This window comes from Cygnus atratus, chromosome 1, assembly GCF_013377495.2.
Source record: "Cygnus atratus isolate AKBS03 ecotype Queensland, Australia chromosome 1, CAtr_DNAZoo_HiC_assembly, whole genome shotgun sequence".
Lineage (NCBI taxonomy): Eukaryota > Metazoa > Chordata > Aves > Anseriformes > Anatidae > Cygnus > Cygnus atratus.
In genome coordinates this window covers 51208029-51231803 of record NC_066362.1, presented here as the reverse complement: position 1 = coordinate 51231803, position 23775 = coordinate 51208029, and the positions used below count along the sequence as shown (strand labels likewise).

The window sequence follows — 23775 nt, the reverse complement described above, 5'->3', positions numbered from 1 at the left end:
AATACATGAAATTTACAGATACAGACAAGCTTATGTTTTAGCATTTGAGTCATGCTACTCATCTTAAAATTAGACATGTATGCAGGTGTCTGCAGGATTGGGGCTACATCATCTAGTGATTAGAAAACAGTCCCCTCTGGGTCTCAATTAAACATGGCTCCAGCAGCACTAATCAATGCACCAGGGGGTGGTTTGAAGCTGAGATCATGTCTGCAGCACAAGGTATGGCTGACATCACTGTGTTAATCTGGGGTGTGAGCACTCTGTGCTAGCTGAATTCCCTAGTTTACCTGCAGTGAAACAGCACAACTGTTCTTTTGCCAGTCTAACATCTTTCTGTTGAGAAGAGGGGGGAGAGTGAAAGAGGAATAACTAAACCAAGGCTTGATGCAGTTATGACATGGATCATGATTGCAGATGTGGAACTACTAACATGGCATCTGGCCAGAAGGATGCTCTTCTCTGGATGATTTTGATAAGGAATTGGGGTAAAGGTTGCAGCTCTTCAGAAGTCCCTGTGATAAGCCTTACCAGTACATACATGGCTGGTATACCCTGCTTCAGACAACAGACAACAAACCCTTTTTTTTTTTTTTTTCTTTTCCAGAGCAGTACATATACTTATAAACTGTATTCTAGTTTAGACATGGCTTTAGTTAATTAATGTTTGTAAAACACTGAGATTGAAAGGTGTTATGCAAATGCCAAATATTCTTCAGATGCAAAGGCTGATTTTATTTTTCAATAAGACTGCTTTCTTTCTTTGTCTGTTATGTTTTTGCGTGTTGTAAATGATTGGTTGTGTTTGCTGTTGTAACATGTCTTCTTATTACCATGTTGTCTTTCTTTATTAGGATGTCTGCTTTTCAATCTCCAAGAAATTTCTTAAATGTTTTATATGCAAATTTCAGTCCACAGATGTGCAAATTAGATGTTTTCCATCTCTCATAGGTAAAAGGGCTGGAAGTTGCGGAAGGGGTGTAGATTTGAAATGTGCATGCTTGCTTGCACAGTACTGAAAACAAAGGTCATTGAATTCATATTTTGGTTCTGAAGATAAGTCCTAAATCAAAGGCAATCAAATTTAGCAACATCTTTTAAATGGTCTACTCATAAATAGTGAAACCAAACAGCTTGTATATGAATAATAGATTTAAGTTAAAAAACAGTTCTTTTGCCCTGCTTAGTGAAATTTTCTGAAGAGAGAAGATAAGGAAAAGCAACAAATAAAAAAGGGAAACACTTCTATGAAATTATGCAGTGATTCTTAGTCTTTTTTCCTTCTAGTAGAGGAACTGTGGAAGACTGTCTATGACTCCTGAGACTTCCTTTTATAAAAACAGAAAGGTTACTTGTAGTTAGGGAACCTCTTATAGTCTCCTATGAAGAACCTGTACCTGGCCAGTTGAAGATCTCAGCATAATCTCACTGATTTACAGTAATAATAACACACTGCCTCTCTACTGTGCACAGAGGAAATATTCCTCAGTATTTTCAACACAAAATCTTTTCATGGCCATGTGATTTCTAAATAACTAGTTAAAGTGAAATTGACTCTTGGGTAAAGGAAATAGCACAATTATTTAAGAAATTTGTGAAGTTGGCAGGAAAGACAAAATAGAATGATTTCAAGAGTTTCACAGCACAGAGTCCAATTCCTACTGATGTGACATAATTGAAGCAGTGCAATATAGCAGTGTATACTGAATGGTTTTGGTTACCATGTTCCGGGGAAAACTGAAGAACAATTGCTGAGAAAATCTGAATATCATTCACCCTTCTGAATTCAGATCAATTTTATTTTGCTCTTTCAGGAATTGTAGACAATTAAAGCAATAATTTTGCACTTTGTAACTATTTTATCAGTTTAGAACAGAATTTTAAAGCATGATCACTCTGATGAACAGTGGATTTCATCAATATGCAATCCTCAACAAAATTATATTAGGCTTTTCACCCATATCCATTCTATATACTACATCCTGAAACTTAAATTAAAATATTCATAGCTCACTGGAGACAAATGAAAAATTGATTAACTTAGGTATTTGGAGAAAATATGTAATCAGAAAAATAAGAAATATGCAGTCTGTCCTGGGAATGCACTGCTGAGAGGTGAAAGTAAGCAGGAGGTGTCCAAAGCATAACTCCCATGACACACTGTGGTGGCACTTCTAAACTGCACTGTTTGCTAGGATTCTAGTAGGATTCTAGGATTGTTTATAAGGATACTAGTTAAAGAACAAAAAAAAAAAAAGAAAAGGAAAAAATAAAAGGGAAACTAGAAGTAGGAGGGAAGATAGTTTTCTTCTGGCTTATTTTATCCAAAATGAATTTTACTAAAACAATTATACAGCTACACATATATATGAGAAAGGTTCACAATTTTGTTTTAACTGAACTCTGTTTTAATTGTATATGTATATGTGTACATGCTGTATTTGCTTTACAATAATAGAAAGACAGACTCTATTTTGTCAGGAGAAGGGTTATGGAATCTCATTGTCCCCAAAATATAACAGCTTTAAAGAAAAAAAAAAGTATTCAAAAGAAAAAAATGGTACTTCAGATCATTCTGTTGAGAAGAAACTTAAAATATTCTGTGATTTGAGAATCATGATCGCCTGGGGTATATGCTTTGAAGAGTGAAAGCGTCAAGAAAAAAAGCCCTGCCAAACATGTAGTTCTCATCTGTAGAGGCTACATAGAATGCCACTTCCACACTTACAGGGTCCAGATCTTTAAATCATAAATACCTTCTTAGCCTTTAGAAGTCCAGGAAGTTTCCGCTGATTTGCAGCTCCTTGAAAATGTGCTATAGATTTGCTGCATATTATATATGTATATATATATTTGCTGCATATATATATGTATATATATATATATGAACATTGGATTCAGCTAATAATGTGGCTGCTTATGGCTTTTTTTAGTTTTCTACAACAGTAAATTCTTGAATATCATTCAGTTAGAGTTTCAAGTTTTCCTTAAAGTGTACAACCTTACAATTTTCAAAAATCATATCACAGAATGGCTAAAGGAGGTTGGGTTTAAAGTAGACAAAATGCTTAATGTTTTACTTACTTAGGAATGATTCACCATGTTAATCATCATTTTCCCTTACTTTTTGTTGTTGTTGGTTTTTTCCTGTTATCCTCAGCAACACAGATGGTCTCCAGGATTTTTAGGATTTTCAGCAGATGAACACAGCACCAATACTTGAGCATCACTGTTCTGACAAAAAACAAACAAACAAAAAAAACTAGATATATTTTGAGACAGAGAAAGAGGCATTGAGGACTCACAATATCTGAGAAATTCATCTGCAGCATCTGTTTTATACTTTAAATGTGTTTTGAATATGCTTCTGTCTGGCTGCTTTGCTTGAACTTATTGTCTTTTGAGCTGACATAACAAAAATTAGTGTCATCAGTTTTCTGTCAAGCATTAATAACCCGAAATGTTGATAAACAAACTGTTGTAGGGGCAAAGCAGCTTAAATCAACACAACTAAATTCAAAGTTGAGATTGTGAGTTAGCATCTTGAGCCAGTTTGCTGTTTGAAATATTGTCATGCTGACTTCCTTCAGAATCCTCCTTCTAGATCACATACTTTTATACAACTACAAGGTTTGGGTAAAAATAAATAAATAAATAAATAAAAATAAATCCCCCCCCCAAAAAAAAAAAATCTCAAATTAATATATTTAATGACAAAAATTGAACAGCTTGAATTGCACTTCATTCATTCTCACTTTTATTTCTGTTCCGAAGGCATAAGAATTCTAACCAGAACATTGACTGTTCCTTATTGTGTTCCAGTACCTTCTATTGCAGGATCATCATCAGAATGCTTTTCTCCTTCAGTTTGGTGATTATAGCTTTTGTGATAGGTGACATCCGTATGTTGAGATGGTAGTTTTATGTTTCAGTGTCAAGGTAAACAGAGATTTATGCATCTGTGCTTTCATGAATCTGCCATTTGCCTGACTGTTTCATTACCTTCAGATGCCTCACAGTTGTGAAAGGAAATGATTTATGGGCCTGGACAGGCTGTTTAAATCACATGTTGAGGGCAAGTAAAGATAAACTGAGATTCCCAAGCTGACTGACACTAATGAAGAGTTATAAATGTTTTCTCTAGTAGAGAAATATTTAAAAAGAAAGGTGGAGAGAAAGAGATTTGAGGGTTTTTTTCCTTATAAAAGTTTTTTTGAGGCACATTTGCAAGAGAAATCGTTCTCATCTGGGAAAATGTGGTATAATGATGACTTGGTGAAGTCAAGATGATTTAAGGAATTAATTCTTTAAATGGTTAAAAGTCCTAATATGCAAGTCTAAACAGAGAAGAAGCTACAGATGTAGGAAACAGGTACAAAAAGTAAGTAAGGGAATATCTGGAAAACAGAAGATAGTTCAGTTCTACTGACAGAAAAGAATAATAATAAAAAAAAAAGTCTGAACTCAGTTGTGCCTGATTCAGGGGATTTGAAGATAATATGTGAGAACATTCAATGTGGTAAGAAAGAAAAGAAGATTTTTAACAGTGAAGTTTCTGCTTTTACATTTCTCAGGAAAAAAAACACCACGAACAGCAACCAAACAGGTGAAAACAGAGCAATGATAAAAAAGATTGCAGCCCAAAACATACTATACATGCATCCCCTTGAAATCACTAATATTAGAATACCAAGATTAAAATAAATAAATAAATTAATAATAATAATAATAAAAGCAATTGGGTGGTCATCATTTTTAATGGCAGGGAAGCTGGCAATTACTCTCTTCCTGAGGAAAAAAATAAAATGTCATTCCTATAAATTCCAGTTACATAAGAATATGGGCAATTACACTATTGAAGAAATCTGTGACAGAGAGTAGGCACTAGAAAATATCTATGAAATATGATTCTCATTCACAGAGCCTTCTGAACTGCAGAACACCCACAGAGCAAAATCAGCTGCAGATTGGTCTTTCTACATCATGGAAATAATAGAAAATGGAACTGGAGGGGAGCATGAGTGGCCATCTAATCTAACCTCTGTGCTAACACAGATGAGTTATAGCTGAAATTCTGGCAGATTAACAGAGCCCATACACCATGATAAATGCATTCCCTTCCTTCCTTCCTTCCTTCCTTCCTTCCTTCCTTCCTTCCTTCCTTCCTTCCTTCCTTCCTTCCCTCCCTCCCTTTTCCTTTCCTCATTTCCTCTCTTCCCCATTTCAGTAGGGAAGAAAGATGTGTTCGCAGCAGTATGCAAAAGTCTGGGCTTAAAACAGCTAATACTACTAGAATACACTCGGCTGTATTTTTTGTACGTATTTATATGACCATAAAACAAAACAACCTCCAAATTTAAGTTTAGTTCTGCTGCAAAAGTTTATTCAGGAAAGAAGAAATTCAGTTAATTGAACTTTTCTCACCAGGTGTTCCGTGTATCACGGATTTGAAATTTCTGCAGGTTTTCTGTTTCTGCAGCATCTTTTCAGTGGCAGAGGCAGGCACAAAGGGTAGAGTAGGGCAGCAGCACCCATCACTGTTCTTTGTATTTTAAAGGAAGCTTTCTGCAGTGCAGAGAACATTCACTCTAGCAGAAATCTACCAGAGTGCGTTTCTGCTATGTGTGGCATGTGTATCCATCCTTAAAAGTATTCAGAGACCAAAATGTTCCACATTGTACTATCTGCATTCAACAGATGGAGCATTTGTCTGTATCCGAGAAAAATCACACTAAAAGCAGTAGCATGATGGAGGCTGACGCGAATCTTCAGCTTTACAGTTACACACTCACACCTTAAAGATTAGCCTGCCCTACCCTCTACTTCAGACGATTTCCGTGGGGATTTGCTTGTTTAGCTGCCGGGCCGCTGAGGTGCGGGGTACATCCCGTGACAGATGCCCGGCGCCAGCCGCCCTGCGCCCCCCGGCGCCGCCCGCTGCCACGGCGCCCCCTCCCGGGGCAGCGCCGCCAGCGCTCCGCGGCCGCGCTCCCTTCCGCGGAGCGCTTCCCGTCTCCTGCGTGCTTTAGGGGGCCGTCAGCTCCTTAGATGTCTTACCAGTATTTTACAATACTGGTATTTTACAATACTGGTAAGTATTTTACAATACTTCCTTCCAGTATTTTACAATATTGGTAAGACATCTGAGGAGTATTATAAAATTCAAGAAGAAAAAACGAACCAAAATTCAAGCACAAAAGTAAACCGTAGAAGAAATGTTTTGTAGGAGCGCTTACTCTCTCGAAACAATAGCTGTGGGCTTACTCTTCAGAAGGGATAGCGAGCCTCGCCGTGTAGGGCGAGACACGCGCATTTCCTGCGCATCTGTGAAAAAGCTGTAGCAAGTGACTTTCCCGTTATCTTTCTCTCTTGCTCACACATGGAATTCATGTTTCCTGTCGCCCGTGCCCACTGCTCTGCCGGGCGTGCGGGTCCCTCCCTCGCTTCGGGGAAAGCTAAAAGGGCTAAAACAGCGCACCAAACGCCGGCCGCACAAGGCTCAGCGCCCAGCGCGGGCGGGTGTCCGAGCAACTGCGGAAACTTTTTCTTTTCATTAATGATGAATATACATATACATGTGTCTGGGGGCTTTCCGAGCTCAGGGGACAGCTCGCAGCCGGGACGAGCCCGCTCGGGCGGCGCTGGGTGTGTGGGCGTTTGGGGGGGCTGCTGCGCGCCCTGCTGCGCGCCCCGCGGGGCTCCGCGTGCGTCAGGCGGCCACTGGCGTCAGAGCCGCCGGGCGCGGAGCGGCGGAGAGGGGGAAGCGGGAGCGGGGGGGGAAGGAGGGGGAGGAGGAGGAGGAAGAGGAGGAGGGAGGCGATGGCGGCACCGCCGTGACATCACCCCGCGGCTTATATAGTTGGGGAAGGGTCCGGGTCCCCTGTCTAGTGCCTGCGGCCGCCCGTCAGCACGCTGCCGAGGGCGCGGAGCGGCTCTCTCTGTGTGTCTGTCTGTCTCTCTCTCCGTCTCTCCCCAGGATTTATGGACTTTACTTTCTAGAAGGTGGCGCGGCAAGGATGAGAGCCCAGCTGGTGTGCGTGGTGCTGCTGGCCTTGGCCTCCTGCAGCCTCTGCTCAGGTAAGCCCCCGCCGTGCCCTGCGCCCCGCCGCGCCGGCACACGGAGCCTCCCTGGCCCCTGGCAGCAGCCGGCCCCCGGGCGCTCCTGCCCCCTCCAGCGGGACTGGACGCAACGAGGTGGACGAACTTCAGGCGCCAAGGAGCTGCCCCGGTAACAGGCTCTGGCCAGCATCGTATTCTCTGATACTCTCCTAACTTTCTCCTTTCCTGTAAGCCGTTGCGCCCCACAGCATCGCTGCCGTGGTTGTTAGTGTAGAGTAGTCATTGAGAAACACACATCGGTGTAGACTGTCCACTTAATTATGCTGCCTCATTTGAGGTTTGCTGAATACCATGTATTTCCAAACCATCATATATACTGTATTTTCTGCAACATGTATGAATATCTCCCGTAGTCCAAATCAACATGACTACATATGCATTGTAGTCACTTCTTAGTAGCTGAAGTAAAATTTTAGTATTCTGGAGGGGAAAAAAAAAAAAAAAAAAGAAAAAGCTAGTAACTGTACCAAAATGATGACAAAAACTGCTGGTCACAAAGATGCTGATCACACAACAGGAAGTTAAATGTAAGTGCATTTCTTTTCCACGATCAATTACTTTGGAAACACAAAAAAGAGGGCCATATATGAAAATGCACTGCCTTCTCATTTGGAAAATGACATAGCTGTGTCACTTAGGTCATCAGCTTTTGAGAAAAACAAAACAACAACAAAAAACAGGTGTACAGCCACAGACATGGAGCAGAATAGGCTTTAAAATCCACTCTAACTTGCAAATGACTGTAATCTGTAACTTCACAAAATTTAAGGAGTAAATTTACAAATGGCTTTATTTTTGTGCTTTAGTATTCAGGAAGACTCAGAATTCCCCTCTTTGGATGCAAGTTACCAATTTTCATTTCCCCAGAGAAGAAAAATGTAACACGCTTAATATCTGTATTTTGTCACAACTTAACCATTATTGTTTTGTGTGTTTTAGAGAATTGGTGATCTCAGTGACAGGACTTAATATTTATTATTTTCTCCCCATAAATCTAAAGCTTTTTAAGCAAAGGCATGAATAGTATTTTCAGTTAGGCAGTATCGAATTCATAAGCCCACTAAAGCCGAAGATTTCAGTGGAAATTATAAGAGGTGCATACAAGAACAAATGAAATCGTATATGTAACTAACATGATGGTTCATTTGCTGGAAATTTTGAAATTATATTTAAAAGAGAAATGTCATAGAGAAGTTTGCATGGAAAGGCCAAATCAGTTTTTACTAATACGGACAATTATGTCACAAAGAAAATGATCTTTAGTTTAATTTCCCTTTGAAAATATCTGCCATCGGGGGAAAGTATGTTCCTGTAGAAGGTAACTAGTTCTACAGAATGTAGATACATGAATAGAAGCTATAACAATTATAAACAAATCATTAAAAAGACAACAAAGTGTGTGGATCTTCCTTAGATTTGGACAATAACATGTAATGTGATTTTTTTATTCTTTGCTCTGAGTGATCTTTTAATGCTTTTACTCCTCATCTGTCTCTTTCACTCCTGAATTATCTGTGTGCACTCCCTTTTCCTCCTCCAAGCTTTGTTTCATTTTTCACTCTAGCAATGATCTCCTAAATAACGTCCTCCAAAGTTCTTTTCTCTTATCAAAATGTTTAATACCTATCTATTCAGTGCAACCTTCCACTTATGCATCTGTCTTCTACCCCTGACAGTGTGGAAACAATCTTTTATTCTATATGGCCTTTAAAAGCCAGGGTGCTGACCAGATGCAAGTTATTTTATTGCTCCCAGCTGATAGAACACAACAAATCACAATGCTGTCACACCTGTACTGTTCACACACTTGTAGGAGCTGCTGCTATCATTAGTAGAAATTCAGCTGTGGTGTCTTTTGCTTCCAGCAGAAAGACCTTCAGCTACAGGTGAAGCTGTTAAAAGATCAGGTAACAATGACAATACGTTGTGCTGTAGGGTATTAGGCTAGAGAGGAGTTGCTAGTGAGTTGCTGCAGTACTGCTGACCAGTCTTACTCAATACTTTTGATAACAACTTCAATGCAAAATGAAGGAAAGGATGAATGAATGAATGCATTGAACTAGTAACACAAAGGTGAATATGAGCATCACTACAGAGGAAGACTGTTATAATGCATAGGAGTTTTTGATGACCTGAATAATAAAAATGGGAAGAAGTACTGCTGTGCAAAGTGTAATAGATTAGGAAATAATAAGTTTCTATTACAAACTCCTTTTAACAGAACCATGGCTCTTGGAAATGTGTGAGGAGACATAGGACTTGGTCATGCTATCTGACCTTACTCTTATTACAAGATAATAAGGTTTTTCAGCCATGAAAGACAATAAAAATCCAAAAATGTGTCTGAAAGCTACTTCTTTAGCACCTGGAAAACATTAAGGCAGTTAAGTAGTAGGACCTCTGATCTAGTTTGTGCCGTGCTGTGTTGAGATCACATCAGGCACGGGGGAGGGTCACTGATGACTTAAGGAACAGGTGGCTATTACGTAGATCAGAGACAGTGTAATAGCTATGAGCATAGCCTTTCAGTAAAGTGTCTGTGGTGTTTCCAGGGGAATGGCTTATGTCTGAAACTCTAAAGTAGAGGCACAGTGACCTTGCATTTGTTTGATGGTCACCATATAAAAATACCTTGAAGATCTAAGTAAGGAAGTGTTGTGATTATTCTCAAAACCCACATGAGTTGGATAAATGTTAAAAATAGAGAGGCAGCATATATAGTGAAGGAGGTTATATGTGAGCTGTGAATAAAATTTTAATTGGAAATAAATTAGGCTTGAAATTAGAAGAATGTGAATAACCTTTGATAGTTTGGAAGAATTTCCCGAAGAAGAAATGTGGTGGGGTGTGGGTGATCTTGTTACAAAAACTGATCATGATCGATTTTTAAGAGTATTGTAATAGTAGACTTCCTGTGCTAGCAGAAATCTATCACAGACAAGCACACACACACATAAAAGTTTTCTTATGGTCCTATGTTCTGTAGACAGAATTAGAGTATTAAGATAATGTGGTGATGATCCCTGAAATTCAGACATAAGTAGAATCTATCCACAGATTCTGTGGTAGGGTATTACATGCTGATAACATGTATCATTTTAATAAAACTGAGGTATGGTTTATATTAATATGGAATAAATATCTGTGTAGTTTGGTTTTAAATCTATGTAATTGTATTGTTTGGCTTAGGACTGCTAGTAATCTGTGGAACCTAAAAGCCATGTGGAAATTTGTTTCACTAGATTTCTGTATACATCTCATATTTGAGCTGTAATTGCTGTTTCATTTTCAAGGTGACAGTTCTTCCTTGTGGTTCTGTAGAGCACAAAGCAGAAAAGTTTTTGACTGTTTCTTCTTTCTACAGCAATGTTTACTCTTTTGACCAAACCAAGTCTTGCAAGCCCACTGAGCTATTAAAAGTCAATTACATTAGTAAAGAAAATCCTAAGAATTTTGGTTAGAATACTTTCATTTGGAGTATGCATTTTCAGAAGAGCTTGTATCACAAACGCTTGTCTTGCTCAATTCCCTCATATCAGTAAAAATACTCTTAATTTAACTAAGAATAATTGAGACTAAATTTTGTCAAGTAGCTCAATTGCCATTGATCTAAATTCTTATTTGCTACTTAAGGAAATATTCTTTGAAAATAAATATCCAAAATCTTCCAAGGTTAGGAGAGGTGACAAACAGTGATTATGAAAATCATACTCATTTTGAATGAAGATATAGCAGTGGTTTTGTTTACTGGAATGGCTGTTGACCAGTGAACTGAGATTAATGAATTAACGAATCCTTTCATTAATAATCCTTTCATTTTCACCTCAATAAGCTTGATTCTGCTTTAAAATGTTTTGAGTATCCATTTCAAAATAATATTACTCTTACCTAAAGGCTCATCACAGTCCATTTAGATCACTTTGCTGTACTTCTATTACAGTTTTTTTTTTTCTTCTTCCAAAACTAATTGAAATATCTAAATACTGTTTGCTGAATTCAGATGTCCGTGATTTATAATGAAATAATCAACATATGTTACTGATTTATTCCCAGATTCAGAAGAGGAAATGAAAGCATTAGAAGCAGATTTATTGACCAATATGTATACATCAAAGGTAATTATTTTTCCTCTTTTAGTTGATGGGTAGGGAGCAAATGAATTCTCATTACAAACCTATAAGTCTTTACACAAAGTAATAACTTATGGTCTAGACCTAAAAGTTTAGTGCTAGACATCACTTTGGTGCAAGATTTTCTCAGTTCAAAGGAAATTTGAAGGTGTTGATGTGACACAAAAAGTGTTCCTCAGTTTTAGCACTGTTACTTTCATTAAACTGTCAAAAGTGCGTTATGTGTAGAGACATAAATTTATAAGAGGAAATGTGTTTCCAATAAGATTATGTCTGCTGAAAGCTAAATTAACCTTTAGTCAAATCTGTGAGATTTTTTTATGCAGAACTTTTTTTCTATATGCACATAAAATTAAGACAGTCATGAAGCAAAAGCTGTTAATGCATATGGTGATCTTAGTTTAGGAATTTCATCGTAGTGTTAGTACAAGAACATGGGGAGATGACTATGAAACTATTAATCTGGTAAATGACATTTCCTTGACAAGTGGCCAGACTGTGAGTGATGTACATGTTATTTAATACAAATAGAAAAAAGTTCTGATCCAAGCTCATACTGACCTAGGTGAAGCAGCAAGTGTTGCACATATGTACTGAATGGGCTGATAGACAAGCACTTTTGCAACACTGTTACTTTCCACGAATGATTTAAAAAATATAGATGTCTAATATTTCTTCAGCAACATATTGAAGAACAAACTCTGAAATGAGTGTTATAGGCTTAAGGTTGAGTGATTTAACTCTTGTTTCTCATGAAGTTCAAGTGCAGCTTGATTTCAGTGAAAATGAAGAGATTTTCATGAAAATTTTCAAATAAGGATTCATAAGCTAATGACTAGTTGAATGTTAAGGACAAAGCCTGCCTGCAATACAGTATTTACTGTGTTTGGTTATGTGTGAGATTTTTCACAGTAGTCTTTGAATATGCCAGGATGAGAAATGAGGCTAGAAAATAGATTGTTCTGATCTGGTCTAGCAATTCTTAGGTTCCCAAGTTCTTTATTGGCATGGTCGATTCCAAACAAACCTGTTTGTCACTTGCTTCTCTAAGGTAAAGAAAGATTTAATACAGATTATTTTTCAGAGACAAATTTAAATGTAGGAGGCTGACAAAAATAGTTCTTTCTCTGTGTGCCAAACCATAATGTGTCCTGGGAGAAAACCCTGCAGTTGTTGGTATTTCTGTTACTGGTTGTAGTGGAATTGTGATCCTAACTTTCACTTCCATCTTCTCTTCTCTCTCAGCATAGAGTACAATCTCAAGTAACTAAAAATGCCCGAATATAGTACACCAGTTTATAATATGAAGATGTATGTCATACACTATTACATGTTGTTTTACATCATGTAGCTTGCTATTTGATCTCCTCATGGTATATATAACATATAAGACAAGTGACACGTGAAGTAGACAGAAACAATAGACATATATCAGAGACATCATTTTAATTCTAGATTATACCATTTAAATCATCATTTAAAACTAATTCATTTAATATGTATTGTCCTTTGACATCAAAGTAAGGCATGGTAGAACCACTAAAATGTATATAAAACTTCTCCTACAAGGGATAGACCACCCCATTCAATAGTAAAATGACAAATATATATATTTTTTCCTGTCGGCTTCTGCTAGGTTTGGTCTACAACAGAGGTATGGCTCTAATGTGAAAGACAAATTTTATGATGGTATATATGATAACTGACTTGGTTTTTGCTTGAGATCAAGTTCCAGTTGAGGGCAATTACTATTGAATTGTATTAATCATCTTTGACACTGACTTGGTTAGCAACAGCAAGGGAAATTCAGACAACTTAAATAGACTTAATGGTTCTCAGCACTAACATGGAGGGGAAAATAACAATAAATAAATTAAAAAAAAAAAGTGTTTATGAAAACCCAGATATAAAAATGCAGTAAAGTGGATTAGCACTTATAGTTCTAGTATTTCACAGAAAAGTTCTTCCTAAGTAGGTACTTGTGAAGTATGCTATTAAGACTAATAGTCTCTCTGAAACTATGGAAATAAGCTTTTTACCACATGGTTTTGACTTCGCAGACTGTTGTCCAGTGTCTGCTGGCCTTTTTGGCCATTCATCCATATGCTAAATACCTCTACAACATTTTTTTTTTTTAAAAGCAAGTACATACATGCTTATTTTGAACTGTCTTCAACATTTAATACAGTCTGTCTTCCTCTGCTGTTACACCTCAAAGAAGATAAAGGGATCAAACAAGTCCCTAAAATGCTTTATGTATCTTTCTTCTAAGATAAAATCCAAAGAGCCCTTTGCAAGATTTAGTAAGACTACACAACCTGCGGTGTCACAGGTATGAAATTACCTGCTGACTGTTTTTTGTATCAAAAAGATAGCTCTATTCCTCCTCCTTAAATGTTCAGATGAAACCACCATTTACACGAAGAATGTCCTTAACTCAAGATTGAGATGGTATCAGTTCAATAAAAAGAAAGGAACAAAAGTGTTTCTTTGAATAGCTTATCACTCGAATATAATGTTGTGATACCCACTTACATTAATTTTTTGAAATCTTGGACACTCTGAGCTTCTTACTGTTCTTGGATGCCTATTCCTGACAGTATATGCCAGAAAGTTTAACCTTTTTGTCAGAGGCAGATGAGGCTACAGCTGCCTAGGAGTTGTTGACTTCCTGACTTAGACATTGCTTACAACCCTTTACATTTAAAGGCATTAGTGTATATCATGGAAGAACTTTGGCTGTAATGGAACTCAATAACTTATTTACTTAAAGAAAGAGAACATTTTTATTATAATTTCTATTGATACATTCTGAACAAAATTCAACTACTATTCTGAAGAGGAACCCTTGAAGCACCTATGTAGACAGTGCAGACCTGTTGAGCCAATACGGTTTATACTACTGATACTTTTGCATGACTTCAGCAGCATGCTGAGATATCTGCACACTCTTTCATTAATGTTGATGAAAAACAAGTGAAATTCCTGCTTTGCTCTATGTAGAGGAATTCATGAAACAAAACTAACAACAAGGAAGTGTACCAGAAAAAGAAGGCTGCTAGAAGGTCTCCCTGGAGAAGGGAAGGCTCCAGGGAGACCTTATAGCAGCCTTTCAGTACTTAAAGGGAGCTTTCAGGAAAGCAGGAGAGGGACTCTTTGTCAGGGAGTGTAGTGATAGGACAAGGGGTAATATTTTTCAACTAAAAGAAAGTAGGTTTAGATTAGATATTAGGAAGAAATTCTTTACTCAGAGGGTGGCGAGGCATTGGAACAGGTTACCTGAAGAAACTGTGGATGCCCCATCCCTGGAAATGTTCAAGGCCAGGTTGGGCAACCTGGTCTAATGGAAGCCCATGGCAGGGGGTTGGAACTAGATGATCTTTAAGGTCCCTTCCAACCCAAACCAGGCTATGATCCTATGATTCTATGAAAAAGCACCAGAAAAAGCCTTCCGTTCTCTGCCTTATAATACTTCAGGAATTCTGTAAGCTAAGTCCAAGTTCTTTTTTTATATTTTTGGTGTCTTGAGGTTTATTTGGTTACGAATCTGTTTTTCACCTCCTTTCACCAGATGAAGGCAAGAATATATATATAAAAAAAAAAAGAACTTTATTATTAGTTAACATTTGGGAGGTATTAATTACAAAACAGCAACAATAAGTTATATTAAATAAATTTTATTGGGTCATCATTCAACCAGAAATGGAAAGAAAAATATATCAGATGTATTATAACTTGGGATTCTCTGAAGTTTTTCATAGGAAAGGACTGTTGTCAAGAAGAAAATATTCTCAAGCTCATTTCAGTTACTTAGTCAATTTTAACTTCTCTTTTCACTTCTCAAGATGTAAAAAGGTGTGGGAAACCATATATCTGAGTCATATTTCAGACGCATGTTCAACAATGGAAATGTGTATATAATATTCACTTCATGAATTCTTTAGCATTAATAATTTTTAAATACTGATTCATCCAGCAGTCTCTTTTGTTCAATCAGATCCCTCCCTGATTTTTTTTCAAGTTAATCTTCAAAAAAATGTGTTCCTTCTTGACAGGTATGAGTTCTTTGATCTCTCGTGGAGGTGTTATAGCAAAACATATCTTGAGCAACTGTAGTTGGTATTGCTTAGACCTGTGTGGAAAATATATCACGCACTGGAAGTGTACCTGAACATCTGTGTTACAGTCATCTAAAACTATTTTTGCCTTTCTTTTCTTTTTCTCCAGAATACCCACCTCAGAGATTTTCCATACAAACAAAGCTGTGTGGTTGTAATGCTTGCTGTAATAGTGAAGTGTATTAGAAAAGTAACACGACTGCTTTGTTCAGTGAGTGGACATGACCTAGAGAGCTTCATGTTCAGTTAAAAAAAAAAAAAAAAAAAGTTCTTAATGCTTTATAGTATCGTTGTGTGAGTCCACAGGAGTGTAAGTCAGAAGCATGTGTACTCAAGTAAAAAAATATTTTGAAGTGATATATGCAAGGTATTAATGAGAATTAGACTCTTTTGACTGACAAAGTATGGTTGCAGACAGAACTGCAAGACTATTTTCCCCTAACCTCATAAGTAGCAGCTAAGACAAATTGCACCTAATGGAGGCTGCAATTTAAGTATTTTACTAATAGAGAGTAGCATTCCTTTAAACAAAGACGTGCATCAAGGTAACATAAAATAGAATCTTGTGATCAAAAGTTATTAAAAATTATTCAAGAAGGCATAACATATTTCCCCATTTTTTTTCTTTTCCAGTCCCATCCACTGGACTTGGTTTCAACTTACAGTTCTCACTTGCTCACATAGCACTGTCCCTAGATTTAATTCTTCATTGCAATTTAACTAGTTCATATTTCTTTCATATACCCAAGAGAAAGAATTGTATTGGAAAAGTCACCTCATTTAGTATGAAAAGCTCCATGGTTTTGCATTTCACAAATATTTTTGAAAAGACCAAAGATTTTGAAATCGCGTGCACACTTGCTCTTTTTGCTAATTTAACTTTTCTTAATTAAATTAGGCATTCTTTAAAGAGGTTAAGTTTGTTTTGAACCTGCCACATCTTTTCAAATAATTAAACTGACTAATTTCCGGAATGGAGCACCTGAATGGGACAGCAGATGAGCCGAAACAATGCAGAACCTTCTGAATAAAATTTGGGAATTTTCTTCTTAGCCTCAGAACAAAATACTACGTGTTTTCTGAGCCCTGTCAGGAAGCTAAGAACACAGCAGTTGTATCAAAGGACTAAATTACTCTCATTCTGAAATGCATGCATATATCAGATATATACTGAAGTAATGATTAAAGACAAAAGGGCATTTCTTTCAACTAGTGATATTAGTGATGAGAGCCTTTCTTGTTTCTTGTTCACATCTCTCCATTTTCTTTCTTTTCCCTCAAAAAATTGTAGCAAATATGCACAAATCTTACATACAATACCTCTTTGTTAGGAAATCGCTTTGAAGAAACTACAGGTTGTGTGATTACCAAATGTTCAACTAGGTAAGAACTGCATTCACACTCTCAGTTAATGCTGTTGGTTAGTAAAAGGCAATGTCTGTATTAATGCAATAATCGTATTTAATTTGGTACATCCAGGAAAAGAAACTACGTTTTAGTTCATTAGTAGAGTGTAATTCTAATGCATTCAGCAAGGAAACCCTTGCCATTAATAAACAGAAATTTATTCTGTGGCTTTTGATTGGAGATTGCTACATCACCAGTTCCAGTTGAAGGAAACTAGTTTCAGTAAGTAGTAAACTAATACCCATCAATAAGAGGAATACAATTTGGAAGAAATAATTGATAGTGTGAGAAAGAAAGTGGCAAAGAAAACAGAGCAGTGAATGAGGTAGGAATTATTTTTTTCACTTCATTTTTTTTCCATGGATAATCAAAGCTAAAGAAAACTATTACCACAGTTGCTTGAAAAAAATACTAATAAAAAGTAAAAATGTTTTTTCTCATGTATTTTTAAAGGTTTTAAAAGATAAATAGCTCTTAAATAATGTAAGGTATTGGATTAAGCAAAAATTGTCACAGACCATGGTGAAATTTCTGTTTATTTTTGTCTTTCTATAACAACCCTGAGATAGTTCATTACGGACCACCCAAAAACAGTTGGTCTCAGTTTTTCAGTCCAGCCACAAAATCAGGAAGACTTCGTTTGCACAACTCTATTTCATCTTTGCTCCACCTTTATCCAAGTCCCTAGACCTTCTATACACATCTCTCATGTTCATGACTCTCCAGTATCCAAAAATCCTGGGGCTTACAAATTCCATAACATCAGATCCAGCCTCATCAGACAGCTTTCCCTGAAGCAGGGACTCTGTCCTTTTCTTGGGGAATTTTGAAATGACTGGTATTTGTTCTGAACTGGGGAGGAGTTTCTAGTTAACCACAAGCATCCAGCTTGGAATCTGGCACTGGGAATTTATCCAGTGGTCCTGACTCATTGTCCTGACTTACACCTATGAATTTATATTAATTTCCATTTGTGTTTTTGTTTGCACCTGTGTAGAATGACTATGAAATGCTACCATTCTGGTTTGGTAGCAGTTTACTTTAACATCGCATATATCTACCTTGAGGGTAAGGCAGTGGGGAAACAGACTTCGTGTTTTTAATAAAGGAGTTGTCCTAATTTCTGCACTCTCTAATTATTGTATTAAAGTTGGGCAGATGAAAAAGACTTTAAACAAGCAAACTTGTTCCTACCAAAATGCTTGAATGTCACACATTATTACTCAAAACAAACCAAAAATTGCAATACATTAAGTAGAGGACATTTGTATTTTCAGATTAACAGAGCAAAACTTCCTTACTGGAAAACGACCCTGTTAAATGTCTGCAATCTTGTCAACAACATGAACAACCAAGTGGGGGAAACAGTAGAGGCAGATGAAGAGGATCTCATTTCAGGAAGACAGTTCCCTGCTGGTCTGGATGGCTTCAGCTTGGAAGCAATGCTGACAGTATATCAACTCCAGAAAGTTTGCCACAGTAGAGCCTTTCAGCATTGGGAGGTAAAGTGTCACAAATGCAAGTTTCAATGACTATTACGCTTTTGTGATCCCTTTGTCTTCACGGTGATCTTATAAAATCCATACCCTATGTATTCCAAGCTTTGTGTGTTCTTGGTTTAAATCACTCCTGTTATATTGTCTAAACTTTCCTTACCTTTTTGATATTCTGTAATACCTAATACCTCTAATATGGCTGTTAGTGAAAGGGTTGTGAATTAATGTAGTTTTTCAAGAGCTGAATGCCTGTTTTGGATAAAGATGCATGCACATATGTGAAGTATTCTTAACTACATAATTTCTCCACTCTTCATAGCCATTCCAGGAAACCAAACAAGCATGTGGCAGTGAACCAGAGTACAAAATTAAAATCTGCTTAACACACATGAAATTACTGTATATTTATTCAGGCATAACTAACTGTAGGCAGAGTTTCTGTAAAACCTTTCAAGGCCCTAAGACAAACTGGATTCAAAATACATGGACACATGCCCATGTATACATGTAATTTTACCAGGTACTCTGGATTTACCATTGCTAGGAAACCAGAATCAAGGGAATCCTGCTTGCCTGTTCTCCCACACCTGAAGACTGCTAATCCTAAATAGTGATTGTTTTTAGTCCACCTATCATATGTACCTTAGTGCAATGATCACATGAAGAGCACTTAACAGAATCCGTTTACACTGATATGTATTACATTAAAAGTTGCTTTGTGTAGTAGCACTACCCGCTTTCCAGCAAAATCACATTTCTTCAGCTGTTACAGATACATGGGCAGTCTGGCTGAGTCCTAATACCCTTTTGCTTGCTGAATCACAGCTCTATATTTGCTTATTCTCAATCTTTCATACCAGCTAGGATGGCCCATGCAAAAGTCTGCAACGTCTCTGAGAACCAGTTTTCTGATGACTCCATTGTTACATTTATTGCTGAAAAAGAGCTACCATAGCATTGACCACATGCAATAGCCTGCAACTTAATCACAGCTCCTGCAATTACAATTGCATCACTTTTTGTGGTGGTTGGGAAGCACCACTCCTAACCATACTCCACGTGAAATTAAAAAAGGGTATTTCTCTCTCAGCTTAGGAACATTGTTAAGCAGCACAAAAAATTTTAAGGCATAATAGAAAAAGAAGGGATAGAGACAGAGGGAGCAGGCTTGAAATAAACAGTTTATGCAATGAAACAAGTTCTTATGATCTTACTCGTCCAGGATTGATTCCAAAGTCTGTTGAAACCATAAGAGCTTTTCCATTGATATCAACAGAATTTAGATGAGCTCTTATTTATTAAGGAATTAAGTGAGTAACAGAGTTTGATTGTTTAGGGAAATATTGAGGTGGGTCTAAAAATATTTTTAGTTTAATTCCTTTCAGCCACAATCAGCTAAAATCAGTAGGATTGTACTTGACCATGGAAGAATGTTATAAGAAAATGGATGAAATCCTAATAGATCCAGCAAGAATTAATCTGAAGAAAACACTTAAAAAACTCCAAGTAAAACACAGTTATATAACATATTTGATTGATAAAAATTTAGCTTTATTTCATTTCTTACTTACTCATCATAAATTTTGATTTTTTAGTTGTAGGAATTTGGAGATAAAAATATTCCTCAAAAGCTGAAAACAGCAAGGAGTGGGTGTTTTAGGAGGTCTTTCGGTTAAATTATAAAGTGACAATCATTAGGAAGCTTTAAGTCAAATTTAGTCGAAGAAGGGCATATCAGCTTTTCTCTAGTCAAAACCAATGATCTCATTAGTTTCAGCAGAATTTAAATATCACTTCCATAGGATTCAGCAAATTTGTAGCCTGATATTAGGTTAGGTCTGAGTTTGGGGCTTATAAAGCTCTCTAGGAATTGATAATTTTCATTACCAAAAAACCCTGATACCATTCTGTGTCTTCTGACATCCTACAGTTACTTCAGCAAGATGCTTATGATCTAGAGAACTCAAGCCAAGAAAAGGAAATAATGAAAAGAAAAAATCCCTATATTCTGAAGAGACAACTACATGTGAACAAAGCTAGAAGACCATACATACTCAAGAGAAGTTCATATTACTGATGCAGCAGAGGAAAACAATGTGTACTTAGTTTATAGGTAACTGTGTGTTATGGTTATCTTATTTAGATCTAAAATCATACTTGTGTGAAAATATACTATGGAAAAACATCAAGATGACAACATAACTGTCTTTTTTGTTGTTTGCAATGGCTGTTTCTTGTTTGTGATTATTTTCCTACTTGAAATTAATTGGATCAATACATTTGCAAATAAATCTACTTTCTAAGCGTGATGTATTGCACACTACTGAGATTTCAACATATTTCCAACAATACAGTATTTTTCCTATTTTCACACACTGACATACATCAAGGAAATTGATATTGTCTTGACTGAGAATCTTAACAATTTCTTGTTATGGAAACTTGTTCTTGGAACACCTCAAACATATATATTCTTGCAAGTTTTTATATAATACAGTATTCAGAACTGCTGCAATATTTTATAGATTGGCCAATTTAAATTATTAGGGATTAGGTCTAAGTAAGTAAGGAAATATGGTCAAATACTTATTGGCAATTTCAAAATTTGTATTTAAAACAGCCTGCTTGTAAGTGAATTTAAATTCTTGATTCCTGACTTACCACTTGCCATAATTTAAGAAAATGCATTAATGAGACTTTAACAAAGTATGCTACTGAGAACACAGCCAGATATGCTTCATAACCTCATGTAACATTGACTAAATAAGGAAAAGAGTTTATTAAATCAGTAAAATAATTTATGGTGTTTACCTAATTTATGAGTGCTCAGGAAAAAAAAAATTAAAACAAAAAAAAAAAAGATGATTCATTCTCCTGTGGTGTTACTGGAAAAGTCACTATACTAATCCAGTTATATGAGAAATTTGGGAAAAAATATTTAAAAGAGGAATTAAAGTTAGAACATCTTACATTTACTATTGAAAGCTATTTCCCTCTACAAAGCTCCCTCCCTCTACAAATCTGTAATAACAACAGGTAGTTTTGGGAGCTGAAGATAGTCTTGGAAGTCCACCAAAGGGGAAGCTCCCATCATGGAAAAAAAAAAAAAAAAAAAAAAAAGTGTATTTTCAAGTGGTAAGTTCTCAAGTACCACCTGAAACTCACACACTCTCCAGCTCCATGTGTCTAATCCCTACATCAGATGTGGGATCTCAGTGCTCCTGGATTCCAGTCTGGAAGAAAACCATTTGAACTGGGGGAAACAACAACAGTTAAAATAGAGAGTCTGTGACCCATGAAGACTTGATGCTCAGACCAGGAGACAAAAAGTGGGAATAGACATTGCTTTTGAAGCCTACCTGTTTTCTGTTTGAGGTATTTCTTCAAAATGTTTGAAAAAATGGCAAAAACCCCACAGAGAATTACCAAATCATCTCATAGGTCATATTTTCTGTCAATTATTATTAAACATATAGAGGGATAAGTAGCATGGAAAAATACACCGCTACCAATGGTTATACCAACTTTGTTACATGGGGAAGAATTTTATTTATTTTTTATCTTTTTACTGTAAAATGTATTTTCACTACACTACAGCTATTTCTATTTCCTTTTCTCACTGCAAATGTTATCAGTTTATATATTAAATAGCCATTAAATGCATGCATTCACAAGATATAACTGAGCATGCACTAATTACTATAATCATTATAATTTGAATAGAGCAAAGTAATTAAGCACATTTGGTCTCAATGGTTTAAATGCTTAATGTGTTTAAGAGTTTCATTTAAATATGGTTCTAGTAGATTAATTTCTTTTGTTTGTTTGTTTTTGTGAAACAGTTGTAGAATTTGACTGGAGACAGTGTGCTCTTAAGTGAGAAACACCTCTCTTTCCAAAAACCTACAAGCTCTGTCCTATTATGGATACCTTAAATTCTAAATTAGCTGTTGATCTGAAATAACAGAGCAGAATGGAGTTTGACGGAGTTTGTTCAAAAATTCAGTGCAAGTAATATATGGGGAAAAAAAAGGAAAGAAAGAGACTTCAGATCACTATTTTAATCACTATTTTGTAGAGAACACACAAACATGCATAGGAAAAAAAAAAGGAAAAAGGAAAAAAAAAAGAAATATCTTGCCATGGTACTTTTCTCTGTGTATTCATTTTAAGAGTGTAAGAGTTTAAAAAAATTATAATGTTGTCATCTGAGAGAAAAAAGCACACACCTGTGTTTCATTTGAGGATCTCAAACAATGTTGGTTAAAGGATTCCACTCTTAACTAGTACCCTACCTTCAAGTGGAAGTTACACTCTGACTCTGAGCTTGCTCTTTGCAAGGCACAGATTAGCTAGATTGACTGTCTGAAAATGGCTTAAAATAACCCATTTACTTTCAGCACAGTGTGAATCCACACATGGTCAGCTATTGTGTGTCACCAGAGGAGGTAGATCTTATAGTGTGACAGGAGGTAGCTCATTAAAATGTTCCCTAGCATTTGATGGAGGTGTTCAGGGATCTGTCAGAGCAATGTCATCCAGAGTGAAAGGAAGTCCTAACTAAATGAGGAAACAATATTCATAACTGTTCAGTAAAGTCAATGCTGGCATTTCAGGTTGTTGGTCACTGGTGAAAAGCAAATGTAACAGCATTAAAATGTTAGAAAACACACTGAAAACACATTATTAAGCCAGATAAACAGAGCTGTAAAAGGATGTTTTAATGTCCGGGGGCCCCTTATTTTCTTGAAATCTCATTTGACATCTAACTGTTCCTGTTTCCTGCTAATCTCACTCTTATGGAATTTCAATCTTCCTTTAGCCCTCCATTTCAGATGACACAAGCTTAAAAAATATAATAATAATAATAATAATAATAAATAGGCAGGCAGGCATATTTGTCTCTATTTTGCCCATTCTTTAAGTGGGATCCTTGGCCCTAGTTGTGCACTGCCTGTGAAGAACATGCTGTATTTGCAGCAACAGTGAGCACTGAAAGAACTTCAAGACAGAAGAGACCCTCACAATATGCAAAGATTTGTAAATTCAGACAGCTTTTTTCCCACTGTACCTCAAAATTGGTTTAAGTTTAAAAATGTTGGTTTGAAGACATTAACTCAGATTGTCACCTTGGCTTAAATTCCTCTTGATATGTACAGTTGTGTTTTACAAAGGTAATTACTGAGAGATGTGTTCTTTGTCTCCACAGAGAACATTTTTTCCTACATAGTCCATCATCATGTTTATATGAAGTTTATAGATGAATAATTATACCAGTTATTCAGAAACTTTATTATTTCTTGTACTCCTCAGATATTGGGCATTGTCATGTGGACCAACTGCATAAACCTCTCAGCTATTTCTAATGTAGAATTTAAATTAACTAAAATTTAGCCTGATGTGACATATGTTTGAATAGCTATCATCTGTAGTCTCAAAAATGTCCTAAATAAGAAAAGTTAAGCATAGAGAAGCTCATAATTTATCATCTCTAAATCATATATT

At 36.5% G+C, this 23775-nt stretch overlaps 1 protein-coding gene across 1 annotated transcript; it reads left to right on the top strand.

The window, feature by feature from the left end:
• The first annotated feature begins 6781 nt into the window (after positions 1–6781).
• NTS (neurotensin) lies at positions 6782–20579 on the top strand. The gene is made up of 4 exons (XM_035551822.2): positions 6782–7077; positions 11173–11234; positions 18052–18276; positions 20201–20579. Exons 1-4 carry the CDS (start codon positions 7017–7019, stop codon positions 20345–20347), a joined length of 495 nt encoding a protein of 164 aa, XP_035407715.1. The 5' UTR covers positions 6782–7016; the 3' UTR covers positions 20348–20579.
• Positions 20580–23775: the final 3196 nt, after the last annotated feature.

Coding starts and splice junctions, on each gene's coding strand:
- NTS (XM_035551822.2), top strand. CDS start 7,017: ATGAGAGCCCAGCTGGTGTGCGTGGTGCTGCTGGCCTTGGCCTCCTGC. Junction 7,078..11,172: donor CTCCTGCAGCCTCTGCTCAG/GTAAGCCCCCGC, acceptor ATTTATTCCCAG/ATTCAGAAGAGGAAATGAAA. Junction 11,235..18,051: donor CCAATATGTATACATCAAAG/GTAATTATTTTT, acceptor TTGTATTTTCAG/ATTAACAGAGCAAAACTTCC.